At 69.7% G+C, this 24,244-nt stretch overlaps 1 protein-coding gene across 3 annotated transcripts in view; it reads right to left on the reverse strand.

The window, feature by feature from the left end:
* The window catches only part of BRSK2 (BR serine/threonine kinase 2), a 62,320-nt gene continuing 38,076 nt past the window's right edge, over positions 1 to 24,244 (reverse strand). The window contains exons 2-20 of one of the 3 annotated variants that reach the window (XM_024117571.2): positions 22,767 to 22,861; positions 21,640 to 21,725; positions 19,040 to 19,180; positions 18,430 to 18,546; positions 17,675 to 17,708; positions 17,391 to 17,459; positions 17,166 to 17,312; positions 16,237 to 16,268; positions 15,761 to 15,925; positions 15,557 to 15,654; positions 15,331 to 15,481; positions 11,469 to 11,529; positions 10,537 to 10,744; positions 9,752 to 9,800; positions 5,876 to 5,999; positions 4,276 to 4,456; positions 4,094 to 4,183; positions 1,755 to 1,802; positions 1 to 90 (exon numbers count right to left, since the gene is read on the reverse strand). In XM_024117571.2, coding sequence (XP_023973339.1) covers positions 71 to 90; positions 1,755 to 1,802; positions 4,094 to 4,183; positions 4,276 to 4,456; positions 5,876 to 5,999; positions 9,752 to 9,800; positions 10,537 to 10,744; positions 11,469 to 11,529; positions 15,331 to 15,481; positions 15,557 to 15,654; positions 15,761 to 15,925; positions 16,237 to 16,268; positions 17,166 to 17,312; positions 17,391 to 17,459; positions 17,675 to 17,708; positions 18,430 to 18,546; positions 19,040 to 19,180; positions 21,640 to 21,725; positions 22,767 to 22,861 — 1,916 coding nt within the window. In that variant the 3' untranslated portion in view covers positions 1 to 70. Of the gene's footprint in view, positions 91 to 353; positions 578 to 1,754; positions 1,803 to 3,747; positions 3,925 to 4,093; positions 4,184 to 4,275; positions 4,457 to 5,875; positions 6,000 to 9,751; positions 9,801 to 10,536; positions 10,745 to 11,468; positions 11,530 to 15,330; positions 15,482 to 15,556; positions 15,655 to 15,760; positions 15,926 to 16,236; positions 16,269 to 17,165; positions 17,313 to 17,390; positions 17,460 to 17,674; positions 17,709 to 18,429; positions 18,547 to 19,039; positions 19,181 to 21,639; positions 21,726 to 22,766; positions 22,862 to 24,244 lie in introns of those variants that run through there. The other 2 variants (XM_024117569.1, XM_024117570.2) reach the window with 2 other exon arrangements.

Below are 24,244 nucleotides of genomic sequence, written 5' to 3' on the forward strand. Positions count from 1 at the left end.
TCCACGGCAGCTGCCTGGTCAGCCGGTGTCCGGTGCAGAGCGCGGAGGACGGCCTCGTGGCGATGACACGTTAACTTTTCGGGATAATTCCTGGTATCAGAGCGGAAACAGTGGCGTTGTCAGAGACGGGCAGAGAGAGAGACAGCGAGAGAAAGAGAGAGCGGGCGCGGGCGGCCCAGCCGCGGCTGGGGCCCCCGGTGCCCCCTTTCCTTTCCTCCCCGGCTTCACAACAGTCTAGACGGACAGACGGGCGCGGCCCCGGGTCCACACCGGGCGGGCGGCGGGCGGCGAGCGGGCGGCGAGGCGGCCTGGGGGCCGCTGTCGGGGCCGTGCAGGGGGAGGGGGCTATGTGTCTAAGGCTGCTCTCGGCGGGCGGCGGGCGGCCCCGTCCTGGCCGTGTCCTTGCCCGCTGGGTACTCGGCGTCCCCTCCAGGGCCGGGGCCAGCGGCCGCGGAGTCCCCGAGTGGGCCGTGGGCACTCCGCTTGGCGGGCGTGCTGGGGGCCTGGGCCGCCTGCCCGTTCTTCTCGTCTGAAAAAAGTTGTTTAATTACGTCAAAGAAGTTACTCAATGGGCTGCCTGGGTGCACAGAACAGAAGACAAAAGAAAAAAAGAAAAGAGAGAAAAGGAGGGAGGGAGGGAGGGAGGGAAGAGAGAGAACAACAGACGAATGAACGAAAGGCCTGTGAGGGGGTCCGAGTGGGTGAGCGGGGCCGCGGCAGCAAGCAGGGCAGGCGGCCGGTGGGGGCTCGAGGCCTCTGGGCTGCAGGGCGGAACCTGGGGCCGGTGGGCACCCTCCTCCCTCGCCAGGCCTCCCGAAGGACCGGCCCTCCCTCCACCTCAGCCTCGGCCTCCCAGTCAGCCCTGCAGCCTGGCCAGCGGGCCGGCCCAGCTCTGGAGACAGACGCGTAAAGGCCGGGGCCGAGCAGGACCCTGGGGCTGGCGGCCGGGGAGGCTGGTGCCAGCGTGCCTGCCGCACTCCTCCCAGGAGGCCTGGAGCCCGGCCCCCAGCCAGCCCGGGTGGCACAGCGTGGACACAGAGGCCAGCAGCGGACAGACGGATGGATGGGTGGGTGGACAGGCATGGAGCTTGGGTGTAGCGGGACTGGGCAGGCAGCCACAGTGGGGGCCCTGGTCCCAGAGGGCATGTCCGGAGGGCAAGAAGGAGGGAGCAGAAGCGGGGCCCCGCCCCACCCGGGGGCCCTGGGGTCACCTCAGTTCTACTTCCTAAACCTGGCCCCCACCTGAGCAAGAACGGGCAGGGCCCTCTCCCCGCCAGCTGCGGCAGGGCGGGCGGCGCACCTGCGTCCAGGCAGCTCAGGGCCTGGGCAGGAGCCACTCCCCGCCCCCCTCCAGTGGGCAGAGAGGGCCTGACGCCAGCCTCCGGCCCAAGGACTAGGGGCCACCCTGACCCCCGGCCAGGACCCAGACGTGGGACGCTTGCTGGCCTTGGCGCTTGGGCACCCCTTCCTGCTCTGAGCCTTGGGGTCCCTCCGTGGCCTGCCCTGATCCTAGGGCCAGGCCTGTGCCCCCCCCCGGAGGGTGACCGAGGCTGCTCGTGGCAGGGGCTGGGGGGCTGGGCACAGCTGGGCGCCTTGGGGGCCAGCGAGGCCACGTGTGCATGTCCGGGCCCCTCGTGTACACAGGGATCCCGGGGCAGCACCCGGCCAGGAGCAGGCTGCAGGGGGTGCAGGGCTGAGCGGTGGGGGTGACAGGCTGGGGGGGGGGCGCCCAGGTGAGCGTGAGGGGTTCTTACCACATTTGGAAAGCCTCCCCGTCATCATTTCCATACAGTTAGTGGTGTCTGGAGCACAGAACGGAGAGAGGGGGGGAGGAGACGTGTGAAAAAGGCTTCCAGCTCAGACCTCAAGCTGGATGCTGCGTGCAGCCTCGGGCCAGGCCCTGGGGGAGGGGGCAGAGCCTGGAGTGCGGTTGAGGGGCTGTGGCCAAGGGGTGGGGCTCAGGTGGGTAGAGCCTGGAGTGGGGGGCTCAGAGAGGAGGGGCTCAGCAGAGGGCCAGCCTGGAGTGGGGCCCCTCTCCTGGGCAGTGGAGGGTCCTGCCTGGCCCTCCCTCCCTTCTGCCCTCTGGGCCCAGGACACACGCTTTGGAGCTGAGAGGTCCAGGTCTCTGGCTGTGGTCTATGCTGGCCACCTCCGTGTCCTCACCCTGCCACTCTGTGACTCACGTGGCCGCAAGGCTCCCATTCGCCCCTCGACTCACGGTGGCACCCCCTTCCCTGACCCTCTCCCACTCTGCTGGGCTTGGCAGTGTTCGGGCTGGGGGTAGGGAAGGCAGCAGAGCCTGGGGTGGAGGGCGGCTGCCTCACGGCCCTCACTGGGGCCACCCCTCCCTGGGCTGTGTGGGGGCCCTATTGGAGTGGCCACCAGCTCTCTTGGCCTGGTGCCCAAGGGGCCCCAGCTTCTGCCCCCTCCTCCAGTGGCTCTAGGACTGAGCTTGCTGGACAAGAGTGTCCAGTATGGGGGGGAGGGTGTTGGGGAGGGCTGACCCCTCAGGGAGGCCCGGGGACGGGGCCAAGGGATGGGCTGGGATCCCAGAGTGGGCTCCCCAGGCCCAGGGCTCCCCGAAGGAAGGCAGGGGAGACGGGCTCGGCCCAGGGCAGGCACCCAACGGTCTCCGGGGACGTGGGTTTGGGCCCAGGGCTAAAACGGGGATGGGGCCCTGCAGAAGGGCCGTGTCCACCCTGCTTACTGCTGGGCCTGGGACCTAGAATTCGCCGACAGACAGAATGGTACCCCTTAGGGTGGGACTCTGCCTGGCCAGGAGCAAAGAGGGACCGTGGCGCTGGGCGGTGGGTGCAGGCACGGCTGTCCCCTGGGCGGCACACCAGGCCCCTTGCTTGCCTCCCTGGACAAGCTCTGTCCTTCCCCAGCCTCGGTTTCCCCCTATGAGCACTGCCCTGCTCCGACGCGGAGGCCTTAACGGCACCGGCCCCCGGGCCAGCCTGGCTCCCAGGGCCAGGGTGTCGGGGCCCCTCCAGCCCCAATCCACCAATAGGGCAGTGAGGCACACGCTGGGGGAGAAAAGGGGGGCGGGTGAAACACAGACGATGGAATGAGGATGGCAGGGGCGGGGTGGATGGTGGGGCCGGTCTGGCCTCTAGGACCCTACACAGAAGCACAGACGGCTGGCCACAGGGGGCGCTCTGAGAGGTGGGGCTGGGCTGGACCCTGTACTCCCCAGACCCCACACCCCGACACAGGCCTCGTGGTGAGCCGGCAGCTCCCGCTGAGCGCACGCGAGCCACTCGCCCTCCCTAACAGCTCATGCACGTGCCCCCGGGGCTCACCCGCACCCAGAGGGCTGCAGCCGCTCCCCGCCAGGGGCCGAGCGGCACAGACCCTCAGGCTCCCGGGCCCCAGGCGCCTGCAGGCCTGGGCAGCCCCGCTGCTGTGTGGCCCCCTCTAGGCCCAGCCGGGGAGCCCCTGCTTTGACTGGACCTCAGGGCCCCTCTGTCCTGCCCACCAGGGGGAGGGTGGGTGGCGGACAGCCCCTCACATGCCAGCCAGTGTGGGCACCAGGCCCACAGCCCTGGAGAGTTGCTACGGGGGGGAGGGGGCCCTTGAGGGTGGCAGGGCTCCCGGCGGCACCTTGGTCAGTTCTCCCAGAGCCTGCTCTCGCTGGCCTGGGGCCGGGCTGCCCCGGGGTCCAGCCGTTCGGCTGGGTGCTGGGCCTGCGGGGCCTGTCCAGGGCCAGGAGGTGGCCGCTGGACGTGTGCGTGGGCACAGGGTGCCTCCTCGGGGCCAGTCTGGCTCTCGCAGAGGACCTGCCCGCAGCCCCTCCCTGCCCCAGCGGCGGGGCCGGACACCTTACCTGCCAGCGTCAGAGGCTACTCTCGTAGCTGGTGGCCACCTTCTGGCCCTTAAGCCCAGCACCCCAGCTTAGTCCTGGAGCTGGCGGGGGGGGGTCTACAGTGGACAAGAGGCGCCTTTCAGTGTGGCGTGCTGGGCCTACCCCCCTGGTGTGCAGAGACGGCCGGCCGCTGTGCCGGGAGGGCCCTGCTCCCGGGGGTGCAGGCGGAGGGGCTGCACCCCGTCGCCAGCCCTCAGGGTGGCCCGAGCTGAGCCCCTCCCTCACCTGACAAGTGCTGGGCAGAAGGCTGGTCGTGTGTGCTCAGCAGCTGGGTCTGAATGGTCTCCACGACCCTCTTGAAGCGGCGGCTCGGGCCTGGGGGAGGGGGTGGGTGGGTGAGGCGGGGCAGGGCTGGCCCAGAGCCCCGCCCTCGGGAGCCCCGCCCTCGGCCTCTGCCGGCAGCTCACCTGACAGGAGTGTGAACGTGACGGAGTAGATGCCGTTCTCCTTCTGCGCCGCCCCGCCCTCGGTGTAGGTGATGTCCACCTGGAACTTGACCGGCTTCTGGAACACCGCCGGGCCCCCCGTCGCCTTGTACTCGGCCCGGAAGCTCGTCTGGGAGATGACGCTGTGGCTGAGGCTGGGGATCTGCGGGCAGTGGGTGGCGTGAGCGTGGCCTCGTCTGGAGTCGCCAGAGGAAACCCCAGCGGGGGAGGGAGCCGGCCGCCGCCCGAGGCCCCAGCGGCACTGGCCCCCCAAGAGCCTCAGCCAGACGGAGCTCCACACGGATCGTAGATGGGTCGCGACGTGGCAGCAGAAAGCAGGGCTCTAAGCGGTGGGCGGGGAGGCCAGGGGGCAGCTGGAGGCCCCGAAGGCGGCAGCGAGGCCTGGGCTAGAGCCCGTGCCCTGTATTGAGACAGAGCCCCCGGGGTCAAGGCCCCCGGCACCGCTGACCACAGCGCCCGCCGCTCTGCTGGCTCCGGGGTCTGCGGCCCCAGGCGCAGGCGAGGGGCCTCTGCGTGATTGGGCTGCACGGCGACCAGGGAAGCGTCCGGCAAAACAAACCCAGGAGGCCGTCGCGCCTCAGAGGGGTCGCCCCCAGGACGGGGCTCTGCTGCTTGGGAGAGCACAGCGCTGGCTTGCCCGTTAGAAGGGGCTGAGTCCACGTCACGGGGGAAATCTTGGTGCCCCAGGACAGGCCTGGGGGACTCCGGGGAAGGCCCAGACCCGGGGCCCGGAGGAGAAGAGGCTGCAGTGGCGGGGCTGGGGGGGGACTCGGCGGGGCCAGGGTGCCCACACCCGGCACAGGGCCGAAGTCCCCGCCTGGTGCTGAGCCCTCCCGGTTCCTGGAGACCTCTGGGAGGAGCGCCAAGCTGTCCCCCAGGCCCTAAGAGAAACTTGGCTGCACCCAGGAAGGCGGGGGGGCCAAGTGTGTGGCGGGGGCGGGGGCCGAGGCTGCCACCCCGGCAGGCCCCGCCCATACCAAGGCAGGGGCCCGGGCTTGGGCTGTGGGGATGCCGAGGGACCCCTAACCTGTGATCCCGGGGGGCCCAGCACAAGGCAGGCCCCAGGCAGGGCAGGGCGGGGGAGGCCTCCTGACACGAGTGACTCTGGAAGACAGCGCTCAGGGCTTTCTGCCCCACGCGCCCAAAGGTCCCAGCAAAGACAGACCGGACCCACCCAAGGCCCAAGCACAGCCCACCTCAAAAGCCACCAGCGGGAGGCGAGGGACTGCAGGAGGCCGGCAGCACGTGGGAGTGGACAGGGGCACACAGGACACACAGGGGCACACAGCCCCCCGGGGACTGTCCTTGAGGCCGCGGGCGCATCCACCAGGCCCAGCAGAGGCCCCTCCCCTCTGTGTCGAGGCCTCAAGTCCCCTCCTCAGCGCTGCCTCGCAGCCGCCCGTGCTTCACCCCCATCTCAGTGAGGTGCCCCCCCCCCCGCCCCGAGGCCCGCCCCGTCCTGGGCCTGTGCACAGCCCGTCTCCCGCCCAGTGTGCCTGCTCCGCTGGCCCTGCCCAGGCTGGGGTCCCCGGGGTCAGTGACCCCAGGGCGTGAGGCTCACCGACAGGAAGGCGTGGACGATGTCGGCTTTGATGGAGCTCAGCGGCTTGTCCTTGATGACCACGAAGATCTGCTCCTCCTTCTCCAGGTTGATGAAGTTCCCAAACCAGGACTTCTTGGCGAGCCTGGGGGCAGGGCGGAGGGCTGGTCAGGTCAGGATACGCCAGCCGAGCCCCGAGCCTCCCCTCTGGGCTGCGGGCCGGCTTGCTGTCCCAACTAGAGCCTACCCTGGCCCCGACTCCCCGCCCTGACCCCGCCGCCCTGACCCTGACCACCCTCCACCCTGCCCTGACCCTGACCCTGACCCGACAGCCCTAATGCGGATCGCAGAGCCCTCGGCCTCACACCTCACCCCAACCACCCCTGCCTGCTTGGGCCTGGGCTGCGCCCACCGGAACCCCACCAAGAAAGAAAGGAGGGTGGGGTTAGGGTGCCCTGCCCTTCAGCCCACCCTGACCCCCGGCCTCGCTCCTCTCTGTTTAAGCCACCATGTTTCGGGGTAACTTGCTAAGCTGCGACCCTGCAGCTTCCCGGAGAAAAGTGCCCCGCCTGGGGCTATGTGGGGAGCAGGAGTTGGGGGCGGGGGGCAGGCCGGGGACCCCTGCACAGGTATGTACAGGAGAGACAGGGATGACACAGTGCAGAGGACCGGGGCTGGGGGGCCCCGGATGCTCCCTGCCCCTCCCCCTGGCGGACCACCCTCTGTCCTTGGGGACCGGTAGCCACCTGGCCACCTGCAGCCCCACTGCCCCAGCCCAGGTCACTCTGTGGAACACAGTGGTCGCTTCGACCCCTGGGGGCCCAGCCGCTGTACGGGGCAGGGCAGGGGCCACCCCAGGGGAGCCGAGGCCGGCAGTGCCCCCCCACACGAGGCCCCTCATCTCACGGGCGTCACGTGTACGCCTCCCTGCCCTCTACGCCTTCATCCTCCGGTCTCGTCACTCTGCCCTGCTTCTGGTGCCCCCCTTCTCTGCGGCGGGCCCTGCCCTACGGCGCACACCAGTGTGGGGGAGACCCCTCGCTGGCCCCACCATCCTGCCTCCGGGGTTCAGCCTGTGCGGGCCCCTCCCTCGTGTGGACGAGGCCCAGGACTTGCTCCTGACCAGGAGAACTGGGGCGAAGGTGACGGGAGTCGCGTGCCAGCTCGGTCTCTAAAAGGCTGGACTTCCGTCTGGCGAGCGGGTCTCCACCTCTTTTTGACGAAGCCGACGGACGCGGCGGGGACGGACGGATGTGACGGCGAGGCCCGCGTGGCCAGGAGCCTGAATCCTGCCCGCGACCCCACGAGCTCGGCGGAGGATCCTGCCCCAGCTGGGCCTTGAGCTGACCACCGCTGGCCGACACCCTGAAGCAGGGCCCGGCCGGGCCGAGCACGGGGCCTGACCCCGAGCCACGTGCCGCTGGGAGCGACCGCTGACTGTCGCTCTCAGCCAGGCAGCCGTCGTGCGGACATGGCCAGGGCCCCGCTGGCAGACGCGCCCAGCTCAGGCTGGACCGGGGCCGGTCCGTGAGGCCCGGTGTCTTGCTCCGGCGGCACTGGCAGCACAAGCCGTGGGGTCTGAGGCTCGGCTGCTGTTTCCTGCCGTGCGCCTTCCCTTTTCCTGCCCGTTTCCAGAGCCGGCCCTCCAGCCCGTGGCGATGCGGCGGCAGCAGGCAGCTTGCCGACAGAGGCCGTCCGCTCCTGTGGCTGGAGCCGGCCCCGGAGACCTGGCGGAGGCAGAGCCGCGGGGACACACGTCCTTCCCGACGCCACGCCGTACTTGACCACCTTCGCCTCCTTCCCCACATCCTGCCGTCTCTGTGGCCGCTGGCGTGCTCAGAGCTCTGGGGTGCGGGCCGCCCGCGCCGCTCACCCCAGCACCACACTGGGGCCTGAGCCCAGGATGTGGGCCGGGAGGCGGTTCTGAGGCCCCTCCTCCCTCCATGAAGCGACAGAGCAACAGGAAAGCTCCGTGCTGTACTTTGGCGTCTGGTTTGCAAGCAGCCCGGGTGAGCCGGCAAGGCCTGTGACAGTTAAGTCTGGGCGTCAACTGGGCCCATCTGGTAAAGGTTGGGTGTGCTTCTTGAGAGCAACTTTGAGACGTGGTGACGAGCAGACTCCGGACGTGGCGGGCCTTGTCCGCTCGGTGGAAGGTCCTGAGAGCAAAGGCTGAGGCTCCTGGAGAGGAAGGGATTCTCGGCACCGAGACGGAGAAGCCGCCCTGATTCCGCCAGCCCCACGATGGCACGGGCCGGTTCTGGAACACGCGGACGCACACGCTCCGCTGACACGAGGCTGCTGGCCGCCGGTGGAGGGGACGTCCCAGGGCGGGCGAGCACATCCTTGGGAGGAGTGGGTGCTGGGGGTGCAGCGGCCCCCCAGGGCCACCCGTCTGCTCCCTCTGCTCCTTCCCGTCAGCCACACGCACCGGGTGGCGGCGCTGGCCGGGGCCCTCGGGAGGGGGACGAGGCCTCCAGGACTCGAGAACGGGCAGGGGAGGCTGCAGGCCACCTGCACGGTGGGGTCAGCTGCTCTGGGTGGTTTCTTTTTTGACTTTTCTGATAAACCTAACAATCCTGTTACAAATACGGTTGCGGGAGCTTCTGATGAGAGCAGGAGACCGTGACCGAAGGGAGACAAATGGCGGGATCGCGGGGATCCCGAAACCCCACACTTCAGGCTGGCTGCCCTCCAGCTCCGCCCCCGCCCGCTCCCGCTCTGTCCCCGGCCCCATGTGGGGTCGCGACGACAGGGTAACGGCGGCTTCTCCCGCCGGGCCGAAGGCTGCCGGTGAGGTCACAACAGGGCCCGGCCCTGTGTCCACTTCACGTTCACACAAGGCGGTGGGGAGCGAAGGCTGGGGCCTCTCTGGGGTCTTCACCCCAGACCCACGGAACTCGCATCCAGACATCTGGCTGGGCTGCAGCACCACCCCCATCGCCTCAAGGCCCTGCTTCCTGCCCTTGCAGGATGGTGAGCCGGGGGCTTGATCTGTCCTGCCCTTGGCCAAGGCCACCCTGCCCTGGACACGTGTTCCCGCCGGCAGGCCCTCCTCCTCACCTCCTCCCTGAGACCCTCCATCCCCAGGAGCCGCCAGGTGTCCGGCCACACTCCGGGCTGGGCTCACCCTGGGAAGCCCCAGTCAGCACTGCCCAGCGCCCCTCCCTGGTGGAGGCCCCCCCCTGCAGGCACCGCATCCCTGGTCACCAAGGGCTGGGGGCCCACACGCTCCCCCACGTGGAGGCCAGGGCTCTCGGCAGGTGTGGACTGAGGCGTGGCTGTGCTCTCCCCTGCCCCCCCCCCAGTCCCAGGCACCCCCCGGCTGTGGCTTCCGAGCACATGTGGGAAGAGCAGCTCCCTCACCGCCCAGGCCCTGGCCCCGGGCCTGGCATTCGAGGTGGAGACACAGAGACCCCAGCGCTGAGGGGCCCCAAAGCCCTCAGTGGGTCCCCCGGCCTGACACATGGGAGGGTCCGTCACAGACCCCCACGCACCAAGAAGGCGGCGCCAGGTCACACCTGACCTCGGGCAGGGCCACTTACTCTGGGGACGACTCCGGGGTCAGGTTGGACATCTCCTCGGGCGTCGGAACTGCACACGGGAAGGACGAGGAGAGTGTGGTGACCACTCCACCCTTCCCCCACCTGGGCGCCTGCACCGCGGGTGGGGTCCCCCGGCTGTGGCTTCCGAGCACATGTGGGAAGAGCAGCTCCCTCACCGCCCAGGCCCTGGCCCCGGGCCTGGCATTCGAGGTGGAGACACAGAGACCCCAGCGCTGAGGGGCCCCAAAGCCCTCAGTGGGTCCCCCGGCCTGACACATGGGAGGGTCCGTCACAGACCCCCACGCACCAAGAAGGCGGCGCCAGGTCACACCTGACCTCGGGCAGGGCCACTTACTCTGGGGACGACTCCGGGGTCAGGTTGGACATCTCCTCGGGCGTCGGAACTGCACACGGGAAGGACGAGGAGAGTGTGGTGACCACTCCACCCTTCCCCCACCTGGGCGCCTGCACCGCGGGTGGGGTCTCGGGAGCCACGGCACTGTCTCCAGCGCCCACGGGCACGGGTCAGCTCCCGGCTCCTGCCCGCCGCGGCCGCAGGAGCCTCGGGCCACAGGGAGCTGTCCTGCCTCCTGGTGCTGAAACCAGGCCTCACCGTCTCTGGCCTCCAACCAGCCCCGCTGTCCCGGGATAGATGGCACTGCCCGTCGGCCGCGCTGGGTGGCTGGTGGGGCCTGGTGGCCTGGAGGTACCAGCTGACCCTCGGCACCCAGCACACAGGGGCAGGCTGCCTACCACTGCCCCAGCCCCGTGGGCTTCCTCACCACACCCACCCATGCCCGCCCACTGGCCCGCTCTCTGTGGGGCTCAGGCAGCCCGGCCTGAGCAGGCCCCTGGGCCAAAGGGGAACGATGGAGCCAGGAAGGGTCCCAAGACGGCACCCGCCGGGCAGACATCCCTGCACTGTGGGGTCCCCGACACACAGCGGGCAGGCGTGGGGACACGGGGACACCGGGGGTAGCTCCCGCCAGCGCCTTCGGGAGGATAAACCACCAAGGGGGAGGGGAAGGCCCTCTGAAGCCGGCCCCCGCCTGCCCCGCTCGCCAGGACGGGCAGTGCTCCCCTGGCCCCCGCCCCCATCCCCCCGAGCCCCGCCCACCCCGCGTGTCCTGCCACACTCACCTTGCAGTTTCCGGCGGTGGAAGCGGGGTGACCCCAGGAAGCTGTTCTTGATGGAGTTGAGCCGTGTCCTCCAGGGCACCCCTCCCACGCTGGGGCTGGACGGTGGCGTGGGGTTGGGCGTGCCGGCCGGGCTCTCCTTGGGCGTGTGCACAGGCGTCCCCTTGGGGGTAGGGAGGGGACTGCCCCTCGGAGAGGGGTGAGGGGTCACCTGTATGGTGGGGACAGATTTGGTGTTTGCTTCAGTCCCGGTGGGTGGGAGCCGGGCAGGGGCCGGCAGGGTGGGTGGGCCCGGGCTCAGGGCCAGCTGGGGGCTGAGGCCTCCCGCAACAAGGGGCCGGGCCTGGGTGCCAGCCGGGAGTGGGTTGGACTTGGTGCCCTGCAGCGGCTTGTCGGTCAGCTTGGCCTTGCTCGGCAAGGTCTGGGTCTTGGGGTTGGGCCGCGGGGCGGCCTGTGGAGGGAGGACGTGTCCGGGCCGCGAGGCGCTCCGGCCAGCTTCGGGCTCCGCGGAGGTGGCCGGGGGGCAGGCCACAAAGGGGAGCTCGGGGGGCGGGGGAGGCAAGACAAACTTTCTAACAGGCTACAGGGCAGCGCAGAGGGCAAGAGGGAGAGCGCACGGGCCCCCGAGGGCCAAGCGGCCCCAGTGCATGCCCCGGCCGCCCCGCATGCACACACAGCACCCGGGGACCCCAAGGCAGGACCAGCGAGGGCAGGCAGGCATGGGGGTGGGAGCGTTCGCCACAAAAGAAAAGAACACACGAGAAAACAAACAAAACAAAACAAAAAACGTGCAGTTAGCGAAGGCAGCCGGAGCCCACAGAGCAGCAGCTGCCACCACGCGGGCGGCCCCAGCAGCAGGCGGGGTTGGGGGGGCCCACCGAGCCGCCCCCCACCCGGGTGCACGCTGGTGACGGAGCTGGGGCGGGGTCACTTACCCGGGGGCTGCTGAGCGGGCTGGTGGAGAGGCCTGAGGAAGCGCCGCTGATGGACCTAGACCTGGGGACACAGGTGCAGAGGGCGGGCTCAGACCAGGAAGGAGCCTCCGGCTCTCGGCTTCTCTCTCCCCTCAGGTGGACCCTCCAGGAGGCCTGGAGCCCTGGTTGAGAGCCCCGAGGCTGCCCCAGCCTGCGGCACGCCTGGCCGTGCCTGGGGCTGTCCTGCTGTCCCCACCCCGCCTCTCACCAGGCCCAGGAGAGCCCACCGCCCCTTGGGGGCCCCATCAGAGCCCCAGTGGTGCAGCTGGAGACCGTGGGACTCCTCTCCCCCCCACGCAGAAGGTGCTCTGTGTCCAAGGCCCGAGGCCCCAGGTCCAGGATGGCACGGAGGAGCCCTCGGCAAGGATCTCTCGGGGCCCGGGATGAGAGGACACAGGGCTTCCCGTGAGCCGACTCCAGCCCCGGTGCCCTGAGGCAGCCCAGCTGAACCCCGAGGCTGAGCTGTCACAGGCCCCGAGTCCTACACTCCGCCCGGCGCCTCACACCCTGCCGTGTGGGCCACCAGCTGGCACCAGCCCTGCCCCTCCACGCCCACGGCCCTCCCCTCGCTCACACCACGAGCACCTGGGACGGGCGTCAGCAGGGACGTGGACACGGTCCACCCCGGCCCCATCTGGCCTGCAGACCTGGCCTGGGCCTGGCCGGAGAGAGGCCACCGGCCCAGCGTGCCCAGCGGAGACACGCATGCAGCCGCCGCCCCCTCAGGGCAGGAACTGGACACCTCTCGGGGCAGGGCCAGGCCTGTGGGGCCTCGCTCCACCACCCCGCGTGGCCTCGAGGGAAAGGAAACGCCCGCTCACCCCTGGGCGCCGGCACCTGCCATCCTTAGAGCAAGGAAACCGGAGGGGTCGAGGCAGCCACGGGAGAGAAGAGGACAGAAGAGAGTGAAGGGCGTCCACACCGCCCACCCGCCAGCCGGGCCACACTGCCCCCACCGCAGCTGGCCCCTGGGCCTCGGGCCGGAGCTGAGCCCACGCCGGCCGGTCCCCCGGCACCTGTGGACTGGGGCCCCGTGGCGATGACCCTACGACTCCCACCCCGCGAGCTGACACAGCCCGGAGCCGGGGGCAGCGCTGACCCTGCTCTCAGCACCCCCGACCCAGCCTGCCCGAGTCCAGGACTGCACTCAGAGCCGGGCCCGGGCCCGAAGCTTCCAGATGCTGAGAACGGGGCTGGGGGCCTGGTCGGTGCCAGCTGGTGCCCACCCAGCAGCCACAAGCCAGCCACGAGCTTGCTGCTCGGCACAAGGAAAGCGGAGAAGCAGCAGCGAGAGAGAGAGAGAGAGAGAGGAGCCGCGAGCACGCCCTCCGGCCTAACCAGGCGGTCGCTGGAAACTGAGCTGCGAAAGGACGGCGCCAGCACGAGCGCGGCCAGGGCGCGGAGCAGAGGGTGAGGCGCAGGCAGGTGCAGGGCGAGTCAGAGGGGGCCCGGGGGCGGGCGAGGCCCCGCCGCTGTCACCGCCGCCGGGCAGGAGGCCCTGCAGGGGTGGGGCTGGGGGTTGCGGAAGGCCAGACCCTGGGCAGAGACCCCTGGGACCGGCACACCTCCAGCCCCTTCCTAGGGAGCCTGCAGCCGCCTGGGGCTGCCACGTCTACCCCGGCCCTTGCGGGCAGCAGGGTGGCCCCAGGATATGGGCCAGCGTGGGATGGGGCAGGGGAGCTTAACGAGGGCCACGGAGGCCCACTGACCGCGGGGGCAAGGGCCGGCTGGAAGGGACCTCACAGCCTGCAGCCCAGGCGCCCGGGCAGGGAGAGTCTCTGGGTCGCCCGGCCCCTCTCGGGGCCAGCCGTGGGCCTCGAGCCAGCAGCCCCGCTCCTCCTCCTGGGCGTCAGCCTAGCCTGACCCGGGCCCTTCCCCGGCTCGCTGGAAGGTTCCCTTGCCAAAGGGGAGAGGGCCAGATGCACCTCAGGCCCAGCCCTGCCACCAGGCCCGCCGCTGTCTTTGGGGCTGGGGGGCGGGGGATGGGTGGGCAGGGTGTATACCTGTCTTCTTTGCTGAATTGGGGGTGGGCTTCAGCGATATCCAGGCTTTTACTGAACATTGCTTTACTACAGCAGGAACAAAGCGAGAAAACAAAGTTACTGACGCAGCCCCACCAGGCGGTCCAGGAGGCCAGACCTCCACACAGCTCCGAGCTGGGCACCACCCACCTGGCCCCAGGCCAGGGCGCACAGACGTGGGGTGGGGGGGTCAGGCAGGAGAGCACCAGGGCCGTAGCACACCCGGCCCCGGTGACTTGCTCGGCAGGGTGGCCTGGCCAGGCCTTGGAGGATGCCTAGCGCTGCCGCCAGCCCCGGGACCCCTCCAGCCCCAGCGGGTGTGGCCTGTTGTGGTAACGAGTGGCCCAGCCAGAGAGGAGGCAGCGCCTGAGAAGCCGCAGCGGGTGGGGAAGTGCCAGGGGAAGGACGGCTCACGTCTGAGCCCACCCCACCACCCCCGGGCACCCCCGGCGTCCAGGCCTGGAAGGCAAAGCAGAAGCCACGACGGGAGGCCTCCCACGCCCAGGCCCTGCGCCTACGCCTGCGCCTGCCCCAGGCAGCTGCGGCGTGCGGGGTGTGGGCGGCTGGTGCGGGGAGGGCTGGCGAGCCTTCAAGCTGCCCTGCAGGTGTTGGGCCGGAAGCCAGAACAAGGCTCGGGAAAGGTGGGCTGGAGAGAGGTGACCTCTCGCCTGGGCCGCTGGAGGGGGCCGTTTCCCTGGGGCCCCGGCAGGAGAGGTGCACCCCCAGCAAGCAGGACACAAGGCACAATCAGGGCAGGACCGCGGCCAGCAGGGACCTTCCTCCTGCTCCTCCCTTCCCCCCACACCAGTGCACGAGCCCGCAGCAGGTGGGCCACGCGGCCTGGAGACCTGGAAGGAAGCCCCGGAGGCCAGGACCCCAGGTCAGAGGCTGAGCCAGCCTGCTTCCCCGGGGAGGGCCTGGCACCACCATGGGGCTGTGGCCTGTGAGTTGGGCAGCCAGTTGAATCCTGATGGTGGCCCAGTAGCCCTGCAGTTCCTCAGAGGCCTGGCCGAACGGGCTGTCCCCAGATGGTTGAAGCCCCTGCCCGGGCAGGAAAGCCTAGTCTCGCCCAGCCAGCCCCGAGTCAGCAGAGGCTCTGCAGGACCCAGATGCCCTTCCTTCCTCTGGGGGGGCGGGGGTCTGTTTGGATAGCCCAGACCTGCTCCTCACCCACCGCCCTGCCCCCAAATTCCATGTCCCCGACCCCTGCACTGCCACAGGTGACCCAAACGTGGGCTCAGCATCAATCAGGGATAAGCCTACTGGGCTGCAGCTCTGCACACAGCTTGACCTCTGAGCAGCCCGGTTCAGCCCACGTAAGTCCAGCTCAGCTAAGCTCAGCTTAGATCTGCTCAGTCTAATCTACTCCAGCCCAGCTCAGCCCAGTCCTGTCCAGGACGGCCTGACCCAGCCCAGTTTAACCCAGGCCAACAAAGCAAAGCCCTGCCCAGCTCAGTCCAGCCCAGCCCAGTGTACTCCAGTCCAGCTCAGCTCAGCCAGTCCAGCCCAGCTCAGTCCAGCCCAGCCCAGCCCAGCCCAGAGTTCAGCCCAGATCAACCTACTTCAGCTCAGTCCAGCCCAGTCCAGATCTGCCCTGCCCAGGGCAGCCTAGCCCAGCTCAGCTCAGTGCAGCCAGTGTAGCCCATGCAGTCCAGCCCTGCCCAGTGGCCTTAGCCCAGCCCCAGGGCCGGGGGCGCAGAGAAGACCCAGGCCAGGCCCAGCACAGCCCGCGAGGGGCCCCGTCGCTGACTGGGCTGGGGCACCAGGAGGCAGAGCGCTGGGCCCTCCCAGAAGGCACGCACCTCTGGCCGTGCTGGGCCATCTCGATGGCCCGCCGCGCAGGCACCGGGGAGCCGCCGTCCGTCACGCTCAGCACCTCCATGGACTTGCGCTCAGGCCGCCGCTTGCCGTGCCGGTTCAGCATTGGGGAGTCCACGCGCTTCCGGGGAGGGTCTGCGTGCAGATGGGGGTCAGGGCCAGGCAGCCTGGAAGGGGCAGCGTGGGCCGGGCCACCCTGGGACCTTGTACCTATCTCGTTCCTGGGCGGCAGGTCCTCGTCCTCGTGGCTCGGATATCGTTCTTTCCGGTCCAGGAGAAGGAAATAAATCATCTTCTCCTGGTTTTCCCTGCAGCAGGCGAGAGGCGCCAGGAGGGTGGATGGGGGTTCCTGGAGGGCGGTGTTCCCACCCCGACTCCACCGCGGCCCCGCCCTGGCGCGGCTCCCAGACGTACTCCTCGGACAGCAGGTCCTGCAGCAGCTTGTTGCGGTCCCGGAAGCAGCCCAGCGAGTGCATGCTGTCCAGCACGTCGGGGTCGATGTCCTCCAGGCTGGGCAGCGAGCGGATCTGCACCTTGCGGGGGATGGGCTGCTCCGGCTCGGGCTCGTTCTTGCCGCCTCTGTGGGTGACAGGGCACCCCACCAGTCACTCACCTCTGGCCCAGCCCGCGGCTCCTCCGCCCCTCCCCTTCCTGGGGCCCCCGAGTCCTGCTGCTCTCCCTGTGCCCACAGCCCCTGCACACCTCCTGCGTCCTGCATGTGCCCAGCGCAGGCCGGCCCAGGGGCCCCCGAGAGCTGGCCGGGTGGCCCGAGGCTGGAGGCAAGCCTGCGCTGGGCCCCCTGCCCCCCCCCCGCCCCCCGCCTTCCCTAGCAGGCCCTCAGGTCACAGCGGCAGGCAAAGCAGGCGATGAGGGGAGGAAAAGCTACTTACATATACCAAATGTGTTTCTGAATGTGCTCTAGCTACAAGGAAAGAGAAACAGGGCGTTAGTACGAGGAAGGAGCAGAGGCCACGTTAGGAGGCCAGAAGAAGCAGGGAGGTGGGGGCCTGAGTGTGGAGAGAGCAGGAGAATGGGGGAGGGGGGGAGGAGGGGACAGGTACGGAGCCACAGGGAGGACCCAGAGGGGGAGGGAGAGCCTGGAGGAGGGGGAGGGGCTGGGGAGGATGGAGAGTGGGGGGAGCACAGGGCGGGGGGCTCCAGGCTAGCAGCCCTGACCCTGCCTATCTCAAGTGGAAAAGAAAACGCCACCCTAGAGACAGGAGAGAGCTGGGGAGAGTGGAGGCTGCAGGCATGGGCAGGGGGAGCGGGGAGGTGGGGGGAGCAGGAGCCCCCCGCGGCTCCGGGCGGGAGGCCGGAGGGAGGACAGCAGGGCGGAAGCAGCCAAGGCTCAGCCCACCTGTGCGGGAGGGGGGCAGGTGCAAGCGAGCAGGAGGCTGGGGCGAGCCCCTCCCTCCACCCTGACCTGGGGGGCTTGCTTGCGGAGGGCGGCCTCCTGGGCAGTCCTGCTGCCCCTTCCCCGGGGGACCTGCCATCCCGGCACGAACCGAGCCCAGAGGAGACCAGAGACGGCTGGCTAGGGCTTCTTTCAGACGCGGGGGCTTCCCTCGGACCCTGGCCACCCCCTGGCCACTGGAGTCGGTCATGAGGAACTACTCTCGCGTACAGGGCAGGCCCCGGACAGCCGGCGAGAGTCCGCGCTCCTGGACCGCACTCGCGCGCGGACGGCCCTGGGCGCGCGCACCCACCACCTGCGCACGTTCACGCCGGGCACGCGCTCACGCCTGTGCCCTCGCGCGCCCGCGGCCTCCGCCCCGCGCCCGTGCGCCCAGATGCGAGCTCTGGGGGAGGGGGGACGCACCGTGAGGCGCCGCGTGGCGTCCACCTCGATCATGCCGCGCAGCAGGCTCTGGCAGTCGGGCGGGATGAAGTGCGGCATGTGGAACACGCCCCGCTTCACCTTCTCCAGCAGCTGCCGCAGGTTGTCGTCGTCGAAGGGCAGCGCCCCCTGCCGGCGGGACCGGGTCACCGCGGGGGCGGACCGACGGCGGGGGCGGGATGGGGGCGGGGGCGGGGGGAGCCTCACCACAAGCAGGGCGAACAGAATCACGCCGCAGCTCCACACGTCTGCCTTGCGGCCATCGTACTTCTCTCCCTGCGGACAGCACTGGGGTTGGTGCGGGCGCAGGGCCAGGGTCTTTGCGGGGACCGAGGGGCCCAAGGGGAGCGTCTGGGAGGAGCCGGCCCCGTGGGCGGCGCCAGGGACAGGCGGCCAGGCCCCGGCCTGGGGGTCCACGATCTCCGGGGCAGGGAGGTCCCCTAGGCAGGACAGGGACCAGGGTGGGGGCGCGTGGTGGGTTGGCTACTTACCCGGATCACCTCCGGGCAGGCATAGTGGGGAGACCTGAAGGCAAAGGCAGCAGTCACAGGGCAGGAGACTCAGGACCCACCGTGCACCCAGCCGTCCCACCCCCTGGGCTTCTGGACTGCCCCCAGGACCGCAGCAGGTGGAGACGGAGGAAGGGGCCCTCCCTGCTCGCCCCCCACCGCGAACTCTGCCTGGGACGATGCCCCACTGTGGGATCCTCAGGCCCACCAGGAGGCCCCAGGGCTTTGGTGCCGATTCCCTCACACCCTAATCCCCCCTGCATGCTCCTGGGGGAGGCCCAGGCCTGGGACCCAGGGGCCCACTCTGCTCCAGGCTGTCTGCCCACCTGCCCTGCCCAAGGAGATGGTCACCAGAGGCTGGACCGTGAGGCATGTCCAGGGTCCCAGCCCCGGCACCCCCATGAGAGTGCATGGAGCAGGAAGCTGGCATGCCAGCCTCACTCCCAAGCAGGGGAGGGAGCTCCCAGGGCAAGACCGGCCTTTCCGAGCCTGGCCACAGAGCCGAGGGATGTAATGGGCCAGGCGGGTCGCCTGCAGCCCCTCACTGCACTGGGGAGACGGTGCCAGGAGCAGAGCCGGGGCCCTGCCTCCAGCCCAGGCTGTGGGGTGCTGGGGGGCCCCGGGGCTGCGGGGCCAGCTGGCTGGGCAGCCGCGGGGCCAGGCCTTCCGGGGCAGCAGCCCCTGGCCACTGTTCCTGGCCTATGGAGAACGGGCAGCCGGTCCAGGGCACAGCTCACCCGCAGCTAGTCTCCAGCAGGCTGTCGCCAACCTGCAGCGACGCCATGCCGAAGTCTGCGATCCTGATGTTATTCTTCTCGTCCAGCAGAAGGTTTTCTGGTTTCAGATCCCTGTGGCTGGGAAGGAAGGCGGGATTGAGGCTGACAGGGGTGGGAGCTGCCGCCCCTCCCGAAACCCCGCCCTCACAACATGAGGCCAATGGCAGCGCTGCCTGGTGATGTCACCAGCAGCCAATCGGAAGTTTCCTACGGGGCAGACGGCGGCAGGATAAAAGGACAGGGACTCGGCCAGCAAAGGGCAAGCTCTGCTTTGCTCCCTGGGGTCCCGTTCCCCTTCGCTGCTTCCCCCACCACACCTACTCTGGGCCGAAGCCAACCTGGGGCCCCCAGACCGAGGGTGCCCTGACCCCAGGACCCCTGAAAAAACCAAGGAGACTTGGGTGGGCACCTGGCAGAAAGCTTTCTGATGCCCCTGGGCTGGGGGACCAGTAGAGGATATACTGCCTGATCCAGGGGGAACGGGGGGAGTGCAAGAGTGGGGGGAGGCACACCTGCAGGGACGGGGGCTACCTGGTGGGGGACAGGGCACCTGGAGGGGCAGGGGACGCACCATATGGAGTGACTGTGGCAGAAGTCTAGCGCAGAGATGATCTGCCGGAAGAACTTTCTAGCCTCTTTGGGGGTCAGCCTCCCCTTCTTGACAAGGTAGTCGAAGAGCTCCCCACCAGACACGTGTTCTAGCACCAGGTATCTGCGGGGGACGGGCGGGCGTCGGGTGGGCTCACCCAGCCAGGGCACCGCTGGCCAGAGGCGGTGGACCACCACCCCACCCCGGCGCCGTCCTCCACCACGTCCCGGCACTGGGCACCCTCAGCGGGTGGGGTCCCCACCCGCCTCCAGGGAAGCACGTCCAGAGGAGCAGCGCCACATTGGGCCCCAAGGCGAGAGGGGCACTGCAGTTGCTGACTTTCTTGCGAGCCTGAGGCTTGGCCCTTCCAGGCCCTCCCTGGCCACCCCGGGCTGGGCTCCCAGAGGAGGGGGGACACATCCGACACTCAGGCCCTCAGGGAGCCCTGGCCAGCAGGGCAGGCCTCAAAAAGGCATGCGTGGGGGACAGGGCACAGCTGGTCTCAGAAGATAGGGGGGCGGGGGTGGGGGACGAGGGACTGGGTGGGTGTGGCCAGAAGGCAGATGGTGAACGCCCCCAGCTTGGCTCGACACAGCTGGGGTGATGCCGAAGGGTAGGGCTGAGCTGCTGGAGGCGTGGGCTTCCCATGGCGCCCCGGGTTCACCCCTGTGCGGTGAGCAGTGTCCAAGCTGAGCCTCCCTGGGGTGGAACCTGAGGGGCTGGTTTCTAGGGTGGGGCGGGGGGTGGTCCAAGACACGTGGACACGGCTGCCTGCGGGCCTCAGGGGAGCTGGGCCTGGAGGGCTGAGCACAGGACCCGAGGAGCCCCTGGTGGGAGCCAGGGAGGGGTGGTTCTGGTGGGCTGCGGTGGCTTGGGGAGGGGAGGTGGGTGACAGGGGACGTGCGGGACCAGGGCTGGCGAGGATGAGGGTGTGGGCCTCGTGGGGCTGTATCAGGAGCTGGTCTTGCAGGAATGGAGGGGCTGGAGTGGGGGGTGGGGGGCAGCCTGTCTGCAGAGAGGAGGGGTTGGGGGGAGGAAACGGCTGGAGACGCAGGGTGGGACACTGGGTGGGGTTCAAGCAGAGGCGGGGCCAGTCCCAGGGGACCTGCCCTGCTCCTGAGTGGGAGGCCACAGCACAGGCCCAGCGGTGCCCCAACCTCGGTGGCAGAGGTCCCCCGCCTGGCTCCCCTGCCTCCAGGCTCCCTGGGCCGCATTGGGACCCCCGGGAGGGCGCTGGGCCCAGCAGCACCAAGGCCGGCCACCGGCCACCATGCTCCCGGCATCCTGTTCCTGTCGCCCCGCCTCTGCTCGGCTGCGCCCCGCCTGGCCTGCTGTCCGGGCCCCTCCCTGCTTCCTGCCCCTCCTGGGGGCCTCTCCCCCTGCCTGGCACCCCCACAAGTATCTGAACAGAAGGAGGCAGTGTGACCGGCCTCCTGTGTGCAGAGGTGGGCAAGGCCTGCCCAGCACCCGCCCGTACCCCAAACTCATGGATATCAAGACACCGCCAGGTGGGTCCCCACGTGGGCCTGTGGCCCTCCCAGCGGTCCCGAGGGCGGCTTCAGCTCACCAGTGTCCACCACCTGCCCCCACCCCGACCCCGCGGTAACCGGTGCCCTGCTCCTCTCGGGGCCACGGGGGGCGGCTCGTCATCCCATCTGCAGTTAAACACTCAGAGTTGGGCATTCGTGGGGCGCTGGGTCCCTGGCTGGCACAGGAGAGGGAGGCCCAAGAGCGGGCGCTGCTTGTCGGAGGGGCTGGGGCTGAACCCGGGCCCCCTGCTCCCCCAGGGCCACTTCCTGCCCCCACCTCGCCTGCCCGAGACAGCGCTGCAGGGGCTAAGGCCAGCCTGCATCAGGGGCCCAGTCAGGGCTGGGCCCGAGGCCTTGAGGGCCCCTGGGGCAGGGGGCCTGCGGGGACCGTGCCAGGCCAGCCCCCTGCCCACACCCCCTCGCTCAGCTGCCCGTCCCGAGGAACACTCTCGCAGAACCCCTCCCTGAGGGACGCGGCCCAGCAGCCAGGCCTTTCCTACGGCCACACACGGGGCAGCGGCAGAGCTGACTCCCCCGAGGGGACCCTGTGAGCAGCCGCCCACACGCCCAGGGGAGCTCGCTGAGGCCACACAGCGGGGGACGTGGGGGGCCGCCCACGCGGGGAGACGTCCGCCAGCCTCAGTGGCCTCGGTGGTGACAGGAGGTCAGCCACGCTCAGCATCCTGACGGCAGGCTCGGTGAGGGGCCTGGCGCGGCCACAGTGCAGTCGGCAGCCTGGGGTCCCCACCCACGAGGGAGCACACGGGGGCTCCAAGGGGCTTGGCAAGGGGTCCGTGGGAGCCCCTGGCAGAGCGGCGGGGTCCTGAGGCTCACTGGGGCCGGAGAAAGGGCCTGAGTTGCTCCTGCCCCTCGACACCTCCCCCAAGTCCGCTCCCCACGAAGGCCCCATCCTCAAGCCAGTGGCTCTGCAAGTCCCCGCTGACCAGCCCTGGACCCGGTCAAGGAGCAGTGACCGCCATGGCCTGTCCTTCAGACCCCCTCCTGGGACGGCCCCCCTCTGCCCCCCAGCTCTCCAGACCCAGCAATACCTACAAATATTTTTTGTTCTCATAGACGTCATGCAGCTTGAGGACATGGGGGTGCTCGATCAGCTTCAGGATGGCGATCTCCCGCTCCACCTGCGGGGAAGGGGGCGCCGTCATGGCAGGCCGGCCTCATCCCCCCACCCGTGCGCCGCCCACCCGCCCGTCCAGGCTGTGGGGTCACAGAGCCCCCGGGATGCTGGGCTCCTGGGGGCAGCACTGGGCCCTGGGGCAGGTCCAGCCTAGCACTGGCATCTCTACCCCGTGGGCCGCCTCCCTGCCCCTCCCCCAGCTGCGCTCGGTCCCTGCCAGGCCTTCGGGGCCGGGGGGGGGGGCCCGGTTACACCCCCAGGTCCACTTCCACTGAGATAGCTCCTGTCTCCCCACTCAGATATCTTGTGGCATCTTGACCTTAGCGCCCCAAACACACGTAAGACCCCGCCCCCAAGCTGGCCTCTGCCCAAGGCAGGATGGGAATCTGCCAAGCCTCCACCAGCGCTGCCCACACCCCATCCAAACGACCGCCACCTCCCCTTAAAACCAGCCCGTGGCGCATCCCCCAGGGTTGCCCAGCTGGGCCCACCCCGGACCCCCATGCCCCCAGCGGCCAGAGGGGTCCTCACTGTGTCACTGGCCGGCACCCACCATGGCCCTCCTGCTTTCCTGCCCCCGTGTGCCTGGAGCACCAGGCCTGCTCCCCCTCCGTCCCTCGCCCCTGCCCGCTGAGTTGACAGCCGTTTGGACAGATGAGCACAGCCGGGGCACAGAGCCTGGGCAGGCCCGCCCCGCTGAGTGTCTGCTCCCACCCAGCAGTCCTCCAGTCACGTGGGGTCTGCTTCAGTCCCCAAGGGGACCGGACTCCACCAGGGCTGGGGGGGCGGAGTGCGGTGCTGAGGTGGGGGGGCGGGGAGGAGGAGGGGCTGCGAGGCCTCCTGGGACCCGGCACTTCCTCTTCTCGCTCAGAGACACAGGTCTCCTCCTGATTCCAACGGGGGAAACCGAGGCCAGCCAGCCCTCTCAACAGATGGGACAGCAGGACCCAGCAGGAAGCCCCTTCCCAGGCTGGCTCGCCTGCAGCCTGGCTCCGCCCTGCCCGCTGGGCGCTCCCCACCTGCCCCCGCCCGCCCCCAAGCTCACCTTCATCAGTACAGACTCGCTGAGCTTCTCGCGGTTGACGATCTTGACAGCCACCTTCTGGCACGTGACACAGTGAATCCCCAGCTTCACGAGGCCTGGGGGCGAGGGGAGCCCTCAGACCCCGTCCGGCCACCGCCCAGGCCTGACCAGCAGGGCCCCTCCCGCACCCAACCCCGGCCCCTCACTCAGCGCCGGGATCCTGTGCTCCTGCCCCCCGCTCCACCTGTCTTGGGCCAACCCCAGGCCAACGTCGGCCCTCCCACGCTCCCTGGTCGCTGGCCAGAGGGTGTCCCCAGGTGGTGTCCCCACGCCACATACTGGCCCTCTGCCCCTCCAGCATGGGCCTCGGGCCCTCACTCCCGGGCCAGCGACACCTGGAGTCCCTCCCCCAGACCCTAGCAGGAGCTCGGCCCCTCGGCAGGGGAGCCAGGGTGCCCTCAGGTCCCACAGGCCTCTCCCCCACCCGTCACCCTCCTCTTGGCCTTCGGACCCCTGGACAAGGTGCCCCCGACACCTGTGTCCAGCTCCCTGCTCTCCCCAGGACACCAGCACAGGCCCAAGGCCCCTCCCCCCGCAGCTGCGGCCCCGCGGCCCGCCTCCCTGCCTCTCCCGCGGGACAGGACACTCCGCCGATTCACCTCTGCTCTCATCACCACGCTGCAGGGAGCCGCGGTCCTGGTCACTGCCCCCTGGCCTCCTGCCCTCTTGCCCTCCGCTGGACCCTCCGTGGCCTCAGACCGAGACGCCCTGCACTCCCCTTCCCAAGCCTGGGCCCGACCTGGACGTTCCCCGAGGTGGCCTGTGTTCCCCGATGGGCACGGAGGTGACCACCATAGTTCGGGCCGCCTCTGGCATTCGGGCGCCTGGATGCAGCGTAGGACGACCTGCTCCCCCCGGCACTGCAGCCTGTCCACGACCTCTGCTGGGTTTTGAGGGATGTGGAGCGCTGGATGCCCCTCAGTTTCATTCACACTTTGCCGACTCTGTTGCTGCCGCTTCAGTTACGACCTTGACACGGTCTCAACGGTTCCGACCACTCGGGTTTGCACTTGCCCCTTTTTACGCTGCCGAGGGGTGGCTCTTACCAATTTGCAAAGCCCTTTGCTTTCTATGGGAAATGAATTCTTTGCCATATGCATCGAAAACACGTTCCCCTAAGGGGCGCATCTCTTTATCAGGCCTTCGGTGTCACGAGCAGTCACAGCTTCCCGGCAGGGTCACGTCCTCTTCCTTCCTGCTCCCCGTGGGCAGTGGGCCCGCTGGCAGCCGGGAGATGACCTGTGCCCCCCAGACGCAGGAGGAGCAGCAGGCGGGGCTGGACGAGGGGTGGGGGGCCAGGCCCCATGGGACCCCCGAGCCCCGATGCTGGGGGCCCCAAGCTCCTCGGCTCAGGGGAGGACAGAGGTCCCGCAGCGGGGCCCGCTGAGCCCCGGCTCCCACCCGGGAAGGGCTGCGGGCTCCTAGGGCCTCTCCCCAGC

This window comes from Physeter macrocephalus, chromosome 18 (genome assembly GCF_002837175.3).
Source record: "Physeter macrocephalus isolate SW-GA chromosome 18, ASM283717v5, whole genome shotgun sequence".
NCBI classification, from domain to species: domain Eukaryota; kingdom Metazoa; phylum Chordata; class Mammalia; order Artiodactyla; family Physeteridae; genus Physeter; species Physeter macrocephalus.